This window comes from Seriola aureovittata, chromosome 21, assembly GCF_021018895.1.
Source record: "Seriola aureovittata isolate HTS-2021-v1 ecotype China chromosome 21, ASM2101889v1, whole genome shotgun sequence".
Taxonomy (NCBI): domain Eukaryota; kingdom Metazoa; phylum Chordata; class Actinopteri; order Carangiformes; family Carangidae; genus Seriola; species Seriola aureovittata.
Genome location: NC_079384.1, coordinates 21,327,586 through 21,344,462, shown reverse-complemented (window position 1 = coordinate 21,344,462; position 16,877 = coordinate 21,327,586). Strand labels below are relative to the sequence as shown.

Here is a 16,877-nt window from a genome sequence, read left to right as displayed (position 1 = left end):
TAATGACTGGAAGGTGCACTTTGGAAAATGGGTTTCCGTGGCCAATGACTCTTCAAGATCTTATCTAAATACATAGGTCTTCATTGCAGCTGTTGACGACCTTGACCCTTGGCCATTATTAACTAACAAGACTGTGCTGATCATTTAAGAAAACCATCAATTTTCACTATGTACCTACAGCTACTGACTGTAATTTCTGATTCAACGCCATGGCTCAGTGGTTGATGGATGGGGTGTGAAACTATAGGCTAGGCTAGTATGGCTTCAAACTACCTGATTATTGTTTGAAGACACAATCAGGTAGTTATGAAGAAATCAATGTCAAGTTTCAGCCATAATGTTTCTTAAGCCATTGATTAGTCAGTTGACACAATGATTGATAGTGTAGTGATTCGTCAGATAGATCTAAATATCTATTCATTCTTAGTAGAGTTAAACAGTGTGGGTTCTCTCCGGGTACTCTGGCTTCCTCCCACAGTCCAAAGACATGCAAAATGGGGACTAGGCTAATTGGATACTCTAAATTGACCATAGGTGTGGCTGTGAGTGTGAATGGTTGTGTTTGCCCTGCGATGGACTGGCGACCTGTCCAGGGTGTACTCTCGCCCGAGAAGATGCTGGGATAGGCTCCAGCCCCCCCCCCCCAAATAAACATAAGTAAATTAATTAAGATAGATAGATAGATACATACATACTTTATTTATCCCCTAGGGGAAACTCATGTGTCCATTAGCTCATTGTTGATAATAATAATAACTAAAAGATTCCAGGGAAATTTTGAGTGCCACGGGGGCTACTGCAGGGATGAGTACATGATTTATTTCCAGTGTTCAAAAGTCACCCTGATCATATTCTGGTTTTGAGAAATGTCTTGATATAAAAGACTCTGCTACAAAACAATGTCACATCCCTCCATCATTTATTATGTGGGAAATATCTCATATTCTGTGTTGTTTTTTTTTAATAAAACAAGAGGCAACATGTCTTCAAACTGGCATTTAAAGGGTTAAAATCCCGAAAACTAATAAACATTTGGTAGGTTTGAGCAGAACTGAAGGGGTTTAAGAGATGTATGCAAAAAAAAGCAGAAAAAAATGTCCAAAAAAGGACAGAGGGACCCCTGAGGGTTAATAAATCCCGGGAACCGCTATTTAATGACCACTATTATGTTTTTTTCTGTGCTAAATTTAACATTTCTGGGGAGGAGAGCAACGCGACTAGAAGTGACAGCGAGAGAGGGCTAGTAGCTTCTCCTCTCCTCTGTCTCAGCGGAGACCGTCACAACTTCATTCACTGTTTTAACAAAACAAAAAAAAAGCAACGAAGGAAGCAGTAAATGGACTTACATATTCAAGACCTAACTAAATGTAATTTAAGACCTAACATGCGGCTAATGTAAAGCTAGCGGAGCTTGGAGAGTTGGTTATCTGGTTGCTAGGCGCACGCACGCACACAGGTCAGGAGTTGCCGTTGCCATGGCAATGTGAAAATCTGCCCAGAATTTGGCTTCTACTGGCCTAGGGCATTCACGAGTGCTGTATTTTAGTAGTCATTGACTACTCCCAAAAAGTAGTCGACTAGACGATTAATTGCGGGATATCTATCATATTTTTTTAACCCAATAACAATAATCAATTATCGTCAAAAACGTCTCATACAACCAGTAAAGGGTGTAGGCGGGACCAACCTGGGGGCAGGTGAAATACCAGAGCCCTCGATTGGCTCTGAGAGGCTGCTTAAAAATGAGCCGCGATCTGATTGGACTAAATCCCCAGCAGCTTGTCTGACCTGGAGATACCGTTTGACTGCACGACCGATTGCTCTCTTGCAGCGACAGCACAATAAAATTTACAAACTGACCTGTTATTTCCCTTTTTCTGTGGTCGGTGATCGGACGCTTGGAAAATTCTCCGATTGTCGTCTGCCTGGTTTGTTCCCTCTGTTGGCGCTTCTCCTCGTTGTTGCTGCTGTTAGCGGTAACCATGAGCGGGTGTAGCTTCAAATGGTCATGCATAGCGCTGGTACTTCGGTGGTACTTTAGAGTTGCCTTACATATATTGCAGCTGACGGTTTTATCTGCTCTGGTAAAATATTTCCACACTGTTGACTGTCGAGCATCGGGGCGTACAGTCATGTCTCTCTCTGCCTCTTGTTTTCGCTGCATTTCTGCTGCTTTAGCGCCCAGTATCACGTGTGACTTGTCAACAACTACAACAACAAATGCCCACAGCGCCCCCTGCTGCACATCTGCTGTAGATGCATTGTAGATGCCAATGCTTTATCACTGCACCGTGCTAAAATCACAGATGAACGATTAGTCTACAGCAATGCACAGTGCCGACTAGTGGTTTTAATATTCGAATAGTCGTCTAGTCGACTATTCTGTGAAACCCCTAGCTTCTACATGGCTTCAAACAATTGCAAATTAAGAGAAATCCGTTACTTCTTTTCATAAACCGAAAACACAGTGACAGACACTGAAGCCAGAAGTTTCTTACAGTCTTTCTTTTATTCAGATATTCCTTAAAATTAGTGAGTAAGCTCAGTGCGAAGACAGAGTGAGATTGTTTTGAAAAAAAAAGACGATTACATTAGGTGTCAATGAGAGCGAGACAGGTATTGCTGCCGGACTCGGCACCCCCGTTTAAATTTTGTGCAGACCCTGCCTGTCAAAGTTACATTTTATGAATCCCAACAACTATGTCTACATTTTCAGAAAGAATTATTTGTCTCCTTTTTACGGTTTGGCCGCGAGCTCGAGTTAAAAATAAAAATAAAGGTTATTTCTTACTTTGAAAAGTTTACATGTTATGTAAAAACAGTTCCTGTCTTTTTGAGAGAGCAGAAGTTTTCCTCCGTTTTATAGTTTGAATCACATTTGTACGGTGTGGAGAGGATGGTTGGTATCGTCCAAGATGGCCTCCATCTTACATTGCATGTGTCTCTCCACAACAGTCCTGAGTGAGTCCAGACTCCTGCAAAACACAGACCCAGCCTTTTTTTTCCAGTCTCCTTGTGTTCATGTCTGACATGCTGCTGCCCCAGCAGACTGCAGCATAAAAGAGTAATATAATCTAAATTAAATATACAGTATATTATTAACATATATAGTCATAGATATTTTTTAATATATGTAAATTGTGCTATGGGTATTTCATACATGAACTTATGTCTTCATATATCCAGAGGATGCATATATGTGATAATAATATATCCCCTTATAGCTGACATATATGGCAACATCAATCTTGATATAGGGACATATATGTCGTATATTGCATTTCTGAATGGGTGTCCTTTATATAGAGATGAATAAAGTAAAGAGGTGGAGGTAATGTCACTGAAAATAATCTTGTGCTGCTGGACAACAGTCCAGTCAGACCTCTCGGGTCGTCAGATGGTGGTTTTTTCTAATTGTACTTAGAATAAAATCATAATCTGGTGAGGGTGTGTTTTCTAGAGTGGATATGGGTTTCTTTGTGTGGAACCCTAACCCTTGCCTTTCTCTATTAAATGATTGGGTATTTCATGATTTTCATCAGCGAATGGCATTGTCCTGAGTCCATGATGACTCACAAAACGCCATTTGCTGATGAAGGCAGTTAAAAACTAGAGAAATCAAGTAAATGGACCTTGAGTTATTATCTATTGGTAAACTTTTAGCTGCTAAATACCCAAATCCATTACTGTATTAGCAAATATGGAATATAAAATGTGAACTACTACAACAACAATGTGCCTAGAACTCATCAAGACATCATTCTGTTCCAAGTCTTTGCTCGTTTATGTCCTTGTTTATGTGTTTATGACCCAAGGAGGGCTCGTTTTCCTGCCTGGTGTCATCCATTTTAAATCCAGCCCTGCCTTCTTCCATGTTCTTCATTGAGGGGAGAAAGGAATGGAAAAATGAAGGGATCCTGCCTGACATTCCTCCTTCTGCTGTGCCTCAGCTTGTATACAAGCAGATCAGCACAGCTCTGCCCTGACTATTCCAACCACGCTGATGGGACAAGGTTTGACCAAGGGGGTGTGTCATTGAATCATCAAGGGGCTGGACCTTCCAGCTGTGGGTGGAGTTGTACTGATGTGTGTGTGTGTGTGTGTGTGTGTGTGTGTTTTTGAGTATTTAGGGAGGAGATGAGGGAGGGGTTTGAAGAGAGGAGGAGAGTCCGTGGAAAAAAAGAGGGGGGGCTGGAGAAAAAAAAAAACTGCCGGCTTTAGCTTGACTGGAGGGTTTTCTCTCCCTGGTGTGGCATTCGCAGTCTAACGCTCATGTGGTAACATCCAGCATTGCTTGGCCTCCTCTGCACACTGGCCTGATTCCAGGGATTTGAAGTAGACACGACAGACAGACAGACAGAAAGACAGACAGAAAGAAAGACAGACAGAGAGACAGAGAGAAAGAGAGACAAAGCGCATGTATGCTGGAAAGAGATAAGTGAGTTTAGAAGTAGGAGGGAAAAAGAACAGAGGTCCGGAGAAGGGAAGAAAAAGAAGAAGCAGGTGGGAGAGAAGAACCAGTGGTGAAGAAAGGTTGATTAGCTGACTGTACACTACAAATCCACCGACATGGCAGCCATGGAAGCACTGGAATCCTCAAGTGCTCAGCTGGAGCCCCAAACCCTCACTGAGATCTCAGACGACGAGGTCAACCTCCCACCCTCAGATGATGAAGACGATGCCCTTGCCGCAGCCAAAAAAGAGCTGTCCACCATGGGCACAGAGGGGGACGCCGCCGAAGACAAGGACGAGGTGGCGAAGCTGGACCCGCAGGCCAACGGGGTCTTGGTGCTGTCTTTGCTCGACAAGATCATTGGGGCAGTGGACCAGATCCAGCAGACCCAGAGCGGGCTCGAGGCCAGGCAGCAGGACATGGAGCGTTCGGTGACCAGCATCCAGGGCGAGCTGTCCAAGCTGTCCAAGAGCCACAGCACCACGTCCAACAGCGTCAGTAAGATGATGGAGAAGGTGCGCAAGGTGAGCGTCAACGTCAAGACAGTGCAGGCCGCCCTGGAGAAGCAAGGAGGCCAGATCAAGAAGCTGGAGAACAACGAGGCCGAGCTGCTCAAGAGACGCAACTTTAAAGTCATGATCTACCAGGTGGGAGAGAGTTTGTCTGTGTAAATACATGTATTAGTGTGTGGTTGTGGTTCGTGTGATTGAGGTTCAGGTTGTTTCTGTAACGTACACGACACCTTATCGGTTTAGGGATGGGTGTGGCCCATGGGTCAATGTACTACATCACTTTCAAGAAATCCTACTGAAAATGATTCAGTGGTGGTTTGATACAAGTGAAGAAGAAAGTGTTGGTTTGATAGAGATGTTCCTCAAGTTTACCGTGATGCTAACCCTATACCCATCCCTTAACTGAAGTGTTTTGTTGTACAAACCTGAGAAAGACCAAACATGAATCTCACTTTCCACCCCCCCCCCCCACCCCCCGACCCCCTCCATGCAACTTTTCCTCATTTTCTCAGCTGGAAAAACAGAAATGATGCTTCCTTCCAATACTAATTAGTTGGATATAAGTATAATTTCTACGAGACAGGTTTACAACCCGGACACAAAGATTAGCAAAGTGCATATACTGTAGATACATATTCGGATGAATGAAATCATAAAGTGAACAATAAACAACAGCAAAATAGTAAGAGGGGATGTAACTATGATAATGTACAATATGAACCATCATTAAATATGTAAACTATGAGTGAATGCAGCTCAAAATGAAGCTATGTTATCAACAGCAACCAATATGTATTTAAATGAAATGCATTTTCATGCTAATAACCAAAAACATAGTTCAATATAATTTGTCAAAAAGACTCTTGAGACACATCCACACCTGTGGAAACAACCACCAGATTCATTACTCACACTTGTATGAGAAAGCGCAGCTTCAAGTCATTTTCCAACCCGGTATGTGCTACTTTTTCCGAGTATTCATAAATGAACTTTCATAAAATTGTGTCAAAGCACAAATAACCTCAAGCTCCAAGCAACACACAATCTGTGTGTGGGGCTACAGAAGCCTACAGAGGCACAACTTATTATGTTCTTAGACAACATACAGGAGCAGTGATCAGGGCTGCACTGTGTGTCTGTGACTGTTAGACTCTCAGATGTTGTTCTACTCCAACCCCAGCCCCACCCCAGATCTACTGTACATTGGATCAATAAGTGGTATCCTCAACAGGTGGCTTCCAGATATTTTTCCTTTCGTAGCAGACAGTGTGTAGAACTTCAGGATTACAAGCCGTCACATGTGAGCCGAGCTCGCCGGCTGCCCAAGTCATACGGAATTAATTCGGAAAGTCAATTCCCCTTTTTTTTATACAGAGATGGAAAATACCACAAGTGAGCTCAAGGTCCTGTTTAAGGCAGAGAAATGTTTCATTTAAAGACAGAGAGCAAGTTTTTTTTTTGAGGGGAGTTGAGGGGAGCCCTGTTCTTTTTTTAGCCTTTGAGGCTGTGATGTATAATAGCTTGCAGCTTTTTGCACAGTGGTGCGAGAACATTCAGAGTTTCCAGCAGTGACTCAGACATCATGGCTTGGGCTAACCTCCCTCTCTCTGTGTTTCTCTCAGTCTCTGTCCAGGGACTGGGCAAAAGTCAAATAAGAGCTCCATCTTAGGCAACCCAGACTGTCTCCCTGTGAATGGTTTTGCATTTGTGCTATTCTAACATACCTACACAATATATTTGGCTTTTCTCGTCTTGGCATACCAGCACAAGATTTCATATATAATGATCCGCAGATGAGCAAGGCAGAACTGTCGGCCAAAAAGAAAAAGCTAATCTCCATCATTGCATCTGAGAGAATTTGATGACTGAACGGTTTCTCAATCCGAAAGGATCATAAATCAGTATTTTAATTAGAATACAATAATGTCTTGAGGGCTGCAAGTTTCCAATACAATCTACCTGAAATACCACACTGTGAAAAACAAGAGGGCTGGGATTTTACTAGCATTAGCCAACTTCTTTGGCCCTTTGGCAAGAGAAACTCCCCCTGAAATGCCTATCTCTGGCTCCCTCGCTAACTCAAAACACTGGCTTTGTTTACGGTTGCCAACTATGACATAACCTCAGATTCATCTTCATTAAAAAAAGCAAACCACAGTGTGTTCTGTTTTCAATTTTCTGTGCTACTCTGTTGCCCTTCAAGAGCAGATTCCTTCAAAAATCAGCAGTAGACAGAGAGCGACTCCAGCAACACCCCCAGTGAACCGTAACACTGTCAACACATAAATACTTGGCTTTTGTTAGGACTCATTAGCGCCGACGACTTGTTCCTCCATGCGCAATCACATCTCCGCTCACAACTATTTAAACACTGTGGAGGCATTTGTGCACTGGTAGTAGTGGTGTGTACTTATACTCTAAAGAACATCATGGAAAAACAAACAAAACTAACAAGGCTGCAATTTTCATACTGCTGTGAATGTGTTTAAAGGTGCCAGTACATGCACATTATTGGAGCCAAACCAATGTATCAGCCGGGTGATATAATCAGCTCAATATCATCTTATCACACACTATATATTTTGGTGTATCGATTATGTGTGTAAATGTCAGTGGAAAAAACAGTGTCTTCATTACATAGTGTGTCCACCAGAGAGCAATGATGTATGTTCAGTATGTATGTTATTGGTCAAATGTAAGGGATCGTTATCAAAAATGTGCACCATGTTGTGCATTTATGTTAAAAAACTAATATAAAAAATAGGTTTTATCATTCATTTGCAGGCCTACCTCTACAGTCTCAATATTGGTATCAGCCTCAGAAATCAAGTATTGTTTGTGCTCTGTACTATAATGTAGTATAGTATAGTCCTATACTTCCTATCCCAGCTGCTCACTGAAACTCTAATCGTTTAGACATGTCCTTGAAATAATGATATCCAGTCCTTACTAATGCTCTGTATCATGATACATTTATCATCTTGTATCTGCAATCTGTAATGTCCTTAACTTCCAATAAGATTTTTATTCAAAGTTAAACAAAAAAACAGCCACTAAGTATGACTCATTTACAATGAGCAACACCTGTGTTTAACTGCTTTGTGGCTTAAATTTTCTGTGGACAGCCTCAGCCTTCCCATACACCCCCCAGTGCTCAGAGGATTATCACACAAATCAAATACATGGCTCCTACTTGCTTTATTCAGAACACTTATTTTAAATATGCCTGTTAAAAAAGAACTGGACTTTTGCCCAGTGTCAACACATGGTATTTTTGCATGTGGTCCAATGTTAAGTTACTAGTTTGTTATTGATACATTAACATGCATTGTTATAGTTGGGTTTATTTAGCCACTATAGACATAGACAAATTTCCTTTGAAATGTAGTGGAGTAGAAGTATAAAGTATGGAAACACTAAGGCAAAGTGCATCAAAAGAGTACTTCGCTACCAGCAGCTGCCAGTCAGTGTGGTGTGACAGGATTTTTTAAACCAATGCTAATCAGCATATTACAACATAGCAACATGTAAAACGCCTACAGTGCTGCTGACTTTGTCTAAAATCATGTTTTCTTTGTGTTCCACTAGCACAATGCTAACGACCTGCACCAACAGTATCACTTTGAGTTGTGTCATCTGACATGGTGTGTTATCTTTGCATGGGGGATTGTGGGTAATAGTATTTGGATGATGTCACGCTACCAAGGTTTGCAACTCATTGATGATGAATTTTCCTCTAAGAGGTCATCATGCCCAAAACAACATGGGTAGAGCATCTGTAGCTCAGCATTAGCAAATTAGCAACCTCACTACAGCACGAGGGCTTTGTAGTGGAGCGTAGGATGTTTAATCTCTGCTTTAGTGGCCCAGCAGCCTTTGCTCCACTCCTTCCTGGGCCCCCTTAACAAGTGTGGTCCTAACCAGACTTGGACTGATTCATGTTCATCTTGTTTCCTTATGAAGGAGCAATGTCATTGACCCAAAGGAAGACTTAGTGACACAAACTAAAACCAACTCTGGCTAATGCCAAGAACCCAAACAATACCCCATAAATCCACTGGCATGTTGGACGAGCCCAGGCTACTGTACAACGTGTAAGTGAAAACTAATCAGGCAGCTCTGTCAGCACATCAGCTGGAAAAGGCTGTTTCCCTGTTAGCATGAACAGCTGTCCTCCTCTGGGAATGTATGTTTGTGTGCGGGTGTGCGTGTGTGTGTGTGTGTGTGTGTGTGTGTGTGTGTGTGTGTCTTTGACTCATTTAAGCCTCAATGTCCAGTCCTCCCTTGCATCTCTGTTCAGCTCCTTGACAGCTGAGTCCATGTGGTGTCAGAGAACAGAGGTTACTGCACATACTGAGGAGCCATGCTGGATTATGACAATTAACCCCACAGTGTGTGAGTGTGAGAGAGAGAAACAGAAGGAAACAAGGAAGAGCGATGGAAATATTAGTAGATTAAAGCTGCACTACAGTCTTTTTATATTAACTATGAATCAGATTAATATGTGTAATGTTAAAGAGGTCATGTGTAGTGTCAAAGCCACTGGAAGTTATCCCCAGACTTTGTAGTTCCCAACACCTCTGCGCTCAGCAACTTTTATTTTATGATGCAGCAACCAGTTGATTTCAGCAAAATCAGTGTTACCAACTTCGCCATATCTGGGCAGACAAGGTTAGCGACTAGGTGGTCTTCAGATGAGTGGAACAGCAGCTAAAGAGCCAGATATTTTTCTCAGGAGGTGGTGGAGACCAAACTGGAGCTAAAAGCAGAGTGAATACTATAGTACTACTTTATGAGGTGATAGCATGTCAACGTTGTATTTTCTGTGTTTTCTATAAAAAAATAAGCCCATAGGTCGTCTGTGCAGCAGGTTATTATGACCCATAGTTACGTTTTGTTGCTAGGCGACATCTATTGGTCATTGTAATTATGAAAGGAGAAGTGTGGTCAAAGTTAACCACGTTATTATTGTAACCGTGACAACAAAGATAGTCTAATGCTGAGGAAGTTCTTATTCTCACCTAAATCATGATCTTTTCCTAAACCTAACCAAGACATGACCTTTATCATAGTATCGATGGCCACAAAGGGCGATGAAGGGTGCTGTAGGGCCGCTATATCAGGAAACACTCCTGTGGGTCGTATGTGTGGTTGTTCAGGTTGGAGGACTTGTTGGTTATTTGCTTGTTTCTCTGCCACCTAGTGATCAGAAATCACCTATTGCATCCTTAATCAATTCAGAGAGTTTATCATTGAGATTCAACTTACACTAATGAATCTACGTAGGGCAGACCAATAAATACAGGATTGTGCTAACAAAATGCTCTAAAAATCGGTTTTCAAAGGCGGCCCGTATGTGTTGCTTACAGTTTTTCATAAATCTAAAAAGCTGTTACTGTGTATGATGATTCCCTGCGAGGAGAGACTTCCTCTGTTCATTGCTTCTCCTCTGTGGCTGGATTTTCCTCCCTTTGAGTGCAGCCATTTGGAATATGTTCTAATAACACCTTGAATGACTTGGTTTAATGCTTCAAATACTGTAGGGATTTAAGGACAATGACTGTGAAGAACAGGGATATACCCACTTTCCCCTGAATGTGTTTGTGAATGTCTCTGCCTCCTACATTAGAGGTTGATAAGCTGAGAGCAATAACTACTGTGTAGCGAGTATATGTGACACATTGACCTGCTGAGATTCCCTCCGTCTTCGTGAAGAGGGTGGAATAATATATGTGGGAGAGTAAGGGAGAAAGATAAACTGGAAGCAGAGGGGCTGTCCGTCCACTTTGTACAGGGAGTGGATGGGTGTGTTGCAATGAAGAGCAGGGACCATATTTAGACAGCTGATTCATAGCACAGGCATCCCCGGGCTCTCCACGCTAACCTCCTATTGCCTCCACCTCCTAATGTGGAACCAGTCACAGCCCTGTTCCTCCCTTTTCCCAGCTCCTCCGCGCATCCACATCGTGTCCTCTTCGACCTACCCCACCCTACACACCATCCCATTCCCTTACCAGACATCATTTTGCTCTCAACCCTCTCATTTCATTATTTCCTCTTCATAATGAATCAGGTTATGTAACTGATATTTATATATAAAATTTGAAAGATTTGAAATGAAATATGTTAAAAGATAAGCATGCTCATGAAAAGTAATTGTGAAACACTACGTATATTTTGAAAGTAACTGCCTAGAGTTCATTATTTAAAGTCTAAACTATGAAGGGTTCATTTGCAATTTGCAAAAATATAACAAGGAAGCATCATCATGTGTTTTTTTTTAATTAGGATTATTTCATTCATTTGGATATTTCTATGAGCTAGTAATGAGCCTGAGGATCTCTTGTTGATCTAGGCAAACTATTCAAGAGTTGCAGTTGTTGTGCAGCCGCTCTAAAGGCCACGACCACAGCATTTAAAACAGTAACATTTTGGAGCAAAGTCAGTGACATGCACATTTCCACAGCTGACCAGATGCAAACTATCTTGGCAGCGCTGTCCTTTTAAAGAGGAAAATTTTCCAGCAACTCTGACCCTGACCCTGACCCTGACGCAAGTGCTAGCATGTAACTGGTTAGCCCCATTCATGACCTCAGCAGGCTGTACATTAGTCCATGACTCTCTCACTTTAAAGTGGTAGTTAGGGTTATTTGCTGTGGGGTTGTGTGCTGCCAGTTTAGAGATGCAGCAGTAGCACCAGCACAGAAGCTGAGCGAAGCGCTGCTGTGGACAGATTCAGCAAAAAAATATTTTAGCCACTTACAAACCAGTCCACAGGAAAGAAATAATATCACTTTATTTTGAATATTTCCAGGAATTTATCTTGCTGTTGAACTGCCGTTTCCTTTGGAACTACATGTTCTCAACCATTGAACTACCATATTTCTATGCAAGTGCACCTACGCTCAGCTCTGTCTGACTCAAGCAGATGACCTGTGGAATAGTAGTATCTGGTAGTAGTATTCAACAATTCACAAACTGTAGTTCCAAAGGAAAGGGCTGTTTGACAACAAGATAAAGTGGTGAAAATATTCAAAATAAAGCTACACTTCAACTGATACTAGATATAAGTGGCTAAAACATTTTTTTATTTGCAGATGACCCCATCTACTGCAGGTAATACACTGACTATAGATATGTACCTCACACAACCCCACGTCAAATAACCTCAACTATCACTTTAACACTGCAGATCTGTCACAGGTCCACTTTCTGTTTTGTCACAGATGAGGATTGTTACCAGCCACAGTAGCTCACATCTAGCCATGCAGGTATTATACAGCACCACATTTTTACCAAGGGATAAATCTCAAGGTGCCTCTTTCTTTTCTTTAAGCCACAACTCCTTTCTACTTCTTCTCCTGACTTTCAAAGGAATCAGGATCTTGGACAATGGAAAGAAACTCTCACAAACAACCTGTCAGAACAGATTTTGTTCATCCTTTTCCTCTATGTGATACTTTCCACCACCCACCCAAAACACCTGTTGCCTCCACACTTGCTACATTTCAATCAACACCACATTGTCAAACTGCCATCTTATTTTTACTGTGATCACAGCTTCATCCAAATAATTTACACATGAGCTCGTCTGCTGTTTTTTTTTCTTGTCCCTGCAACGCTGCAATGCTCAACATCTCACCAACAGCCTTGGAGCGATCATGCTTCTCAATAATGTTTTGCTTGTAAATTCATGTGAACCCCGTCTTCTCACACAGGTCGATCCAGGTCCTTATATGGACATGTGAGCCAGAAATGTTCCCAGCTCAGTTTACAGGCCAGATTGTGTCTAACATTGTTTCAGCTGGGAGCAGGGCTTATTGAAGGAGTATGTTTTTTTTCTAGGGGTGGTGTGCATGTCAGGCTACATGGTCAAAACACTGATGAGAGCTTGTGTTGACAAAACGGGTAGGAAGGAAAAGAGAGGAGGAGGAGGAGGAGGGAGAGACAATAAAGGAAACAGAGCGAGGTATCAGAGGGCTTAAGGAGTCAAAGAAAGAGAAAAGAGAAGGGGGAGAGCCGTCTAAAAATAGCAACTATCGCATACTTGTTTGATTGTGAGAAGGAAAGGACCTTTTGGAGATTGTGTTCCTGTTTGGTTTTTAAGATCCGAGGCTGGGTCCAGGCGACTGCTGCTTGTTTGTGACATGCAGCTATGTCAGCTATGTTGATATCCCTGCAGCGTACTTTTATGACCTTTCTGCGTCTTATATTCAACTTAAGTGCTTTAGTAGTGTTTAAACTGTCGTAAGAAACTGTTGATATTGTGCTGACGTTCCTGTACGGCTCATCTTTACGCCAACTTTCCACTTTATCGTCAGTTGACTCCTAATACCCATAAACCCTTGAGCTGCAGGCAAACCCACCCAGGTGATGCGTTGTTCAGGCATCTCAATCAAGCCACAGTCACCACCAGCTGAAAAACTAAGTGCATGTGCTCTAAGCTGCACATCCTCTATTGGCTGCTAGACCATGGGAACTGTTGTAGGGCATGTTAGTTCCTGTTAGGTGATACCCCCTGTTACTAATGAATAATCAAATACATGCAAACAAATATTTTTGAGTTGTTGAACACATTTATATACAGTATGGAGAATTCTATAATCCAAATGTGACCAGCCATGCAGATAAAAATGCAGTTTTAGATGGTTAAATCTTGTGTTAGATGCCTTTCCCTGAAAGTGAACTACTGCTTCACTACATTATTTTTCTACAAGGGCTTTTCTCACTGGAGGCCAACACCTTTTCCACACAGACACTACAACTAACAAGTATGAGCTGATACGGATGTGATCCACACCGGCTTCCCAGCGCTCCCCCCACTAAACATTGCCAAATATGTTTCATGGGGCACAGGTAACCCTGTATGGAAGCGACTAATCCACTCAGTGGCAGGAAGTTCCAGATGCTTCCCTTTAACAAGCTAAGGGTTGCTTTTCATCAGATGTGAGGAAGTTAACGGACTGGCTTATCATCTGCTGGAAAAGACTGAGCAGTAATGTACGCATTTTGCTATTTCCAGACCAAATGCTAGGAGTGCTCACTCCTTAGGTATTTTGTTGCGTTCAAGCAAAACGCGTCCTGTCTCAAAACCCTTTTTTTCAATGCTCTTTTTCTTCATCTCAACAAATGTTTACAGTGTAAAAATACGCTTCAGGCCACTTCTACTTGCATAGAGCTCTACTTCAGTTATTGTGCATATCCTGAAAATAAGGCACAAATTGCCAGTTAATTAAAGCAAAAGTCAATGGAGAGGAGCAAATATTTTTAGTGTCTTGTAAAAATATTGTAGGTTTACTATTTGGTTGCTTTAACAATGTAAATAAAAAATGTTACGTGCTGGTCAAAAACCTTCAACTCACAAAAGCAGCCGTGTTTGGATCCAGCTCGGGGATACCATGCAACGCTTTACATCCTTTGTATCAGCTAAGTGCTGCCACCTCTATGGCTTATTTACACATTAAACTGTAGAGTGCACGGTAGTTATTGTTAGAAAGGGATCAGTCCCAAACCTTAAAAAACGAAATACAATCATAATTCTTCTGCTTTGGTGAAATGCATAACGAATTTGCTCTAATGCTGCTCACTTGACATCAATAGACAAATTATCTTTCAGATCCAGATTATTTAGTAGAAGCTTTTCCACATGAGTCAGACGTAGATGACTCATAGTCAAAAGCTGTGGTTACTGAAAACATTAATTTGTTTCCTCATATGACCCAAACCATCATATGATTCCCGCTTTGGATCTTCTCATAACCATGCAGTTAAATTATTGGCCCAGAACAGAGGAATGCTTGTGATAAGATAACATATCATCTACTTCTATGATGTCTAAGATATTGGGATCACTTCTTCTTCTTCACTTCTCTTTGTCTCCAGGCTTTGTGGAATGACGCCATGGTGAAACTCACTTAGACTACAAAGTACAGAAGCCTGGTATCCTGCCATAATGTCTCACTCAGGTTATGATTACTGGGGGGAAAAAAAATCTAAGATAAGATCACTACAGAAGCTGAAAGTGATAGCATTTCTAGATGCTATCTCAAGATAAAAGAATCAAGTCATTATTACATTATCATGTCAAGCTGTTCGGTTTTTCCCTTTTAGTCAGATGATGCCAGAAGAAACACTGCAGCTTATAAACAATCAATACTGGCAATATTGCCAGGAAGTACATTTTTTGCAGTCATTTCTTTGGCATAGTTTCCCCATATATTTACACATACCCAACCCGGTACAGTGCATACACATTAAAGATATGAACCCAACAACAAACAAATCACAGGCTGCATGCAGGGATAGCTGCTAATCAATGTCCTGTTTAACGGTTTCATTTTGGTAATTGCAGCCTGGAATGATTTTTGCCTTTATGGCTAATTGAGAGACTGTGGATTGGGATGCACACACTGATATATAAAATGGTAATAGTGTTAGTAGTGGTGGTAGCAAAACAGCAAGTTTACAGCAAGTCTAATTTGTAAGTTGTCCCCCAAGGCTCATGATTTTTGTTTTGAAATACTCAGTACTCAGAGACATCCTCCTCTTGCTGATGCAGGACACACAGAAGGATGTTGTAGTGTGCATCAAATCTTTCTGGCAGACTCTCCTATGGCTTGTCTCCATTTTTTTCTGAAGCTAATTTTATCCTTCACAGACCTGACTGTAAGTCCAGCATGGATATTTTCTCCTCGGTCATTCAAATTTTGGATTGCAACATGGAAACAGTCATTTGCAACTGCAGTTTTTCAGCCTTGCGCGTCTTTTATGTCTTTGATTTGTTGCAATGGTGAATGTTAAACATCTAATTTGTCTAGTGTCTGGTCTAGTGTCATTTTCCTCAATGAGCCAGTGAGAGTTTGTTTTATTGGAGCTGAGCATCTGCCATGTCAGAGCCGGTAACTGTGGCATTTGCATTATGGGAAATGCAACGTTTTCCAGCAGTTTTTCAGCTGGACCAGGAAGAAAAGTCCAGATGTCCTTTGCTCTGATTTTAGCCATTCTTCTTTTACTCTCGCACAATAAGGAAAGTGCAATGAAAAAAATCTCTATACCCTTATTAAAAATGACTGGCCTCCATATACTGTACCCATCAGTAGCCTAACATTTCTGTTAGAAGTCACATTGCACAGAGCAGGACAGGAGCAAACAGTGGAGGAAGAGGTCATTTCTTCTGAAGCTCCATAAATCTCTCCATAAACACCAACCTCCTCTATTGTTATTGGAAAGAGTAACATGAGGTGGCCATGGGAACGACCACTGTCATCCCTCAGTGTCCAGGTCCCTCTTAGTCAAGCGTGGGGAACTGTTCTTAGACTAAGAGGGGCCAGCGAGGAGGGGGACAGGGCTGCCAAGCTTCAGCTGCTCGTCTCATCATAATAGTAATTACATCCCTTTATTCAGCCAAAGCTTGCGGTTGCCACTTCTACATTTCTGAATGGTGGACTCATCTTGTGTATTTGAATGAAGCTGTCATTGGATATGGCAATGGAATGGTACACTCATAGTAGAAATGTTGATGTCATCACTCAGGAGGAATTATTAATGATGGGGTTCTGTGTTTACTCATTAAAAAGACTGTGTGTGTGTCTATGCGACTACATTTACATGTGTGTGCATGTATATGTGTGTGTGTTTCTTTGAGCTCCTGCATGAGAGCACATGATCAGAATGCCCACCGACCGAAGTATGTCGTAAAAAACAGCCTCCAATGATAGTCGACAATGGCAAGCTGTGTCTTGCAGTGTGAGCTGAAAAGAGTGAGAATGAAAACAGCAGAGAGCTGCCTGACACACACGTGTCTGCAGCCTTGGAAACTCTTCAAGAAATCCTTTTTTCATGTATCCTTCCATACAAAACGTCTATGTTTAAGTTGATAGTTTATGCGAACTGTTGTGGTGTGAAGTTCCACA

The 16,877-nt window shown here is 41.7% G+C and overlaps 1 protein-coding gene across 1 annotated transcript in view; it reads left to right on the top strand.

The window, feature by feature from the left end:
• Positions 1-4,174: 4,174 nt before the first annotated feature.
• Positions 4,175-16,877, top strand: part of LOC130162192 (caveolae-associated protein 1-like) — a 29,445-nt gene continuing 16,742 nt past the window's right edge. Inside the window, exon 1 of the mRNA XM_056365789.1 lies at positions 4,175-5,100. Coding sequence (XP_056221764.1) covers positions 4,570-5,100 — 531 coding nt within the window. The 5' untranslated portion in view covers positions 4,175-4,569. The remainder of the gene's footprint in view (positions 5,101-16,877) is intronic.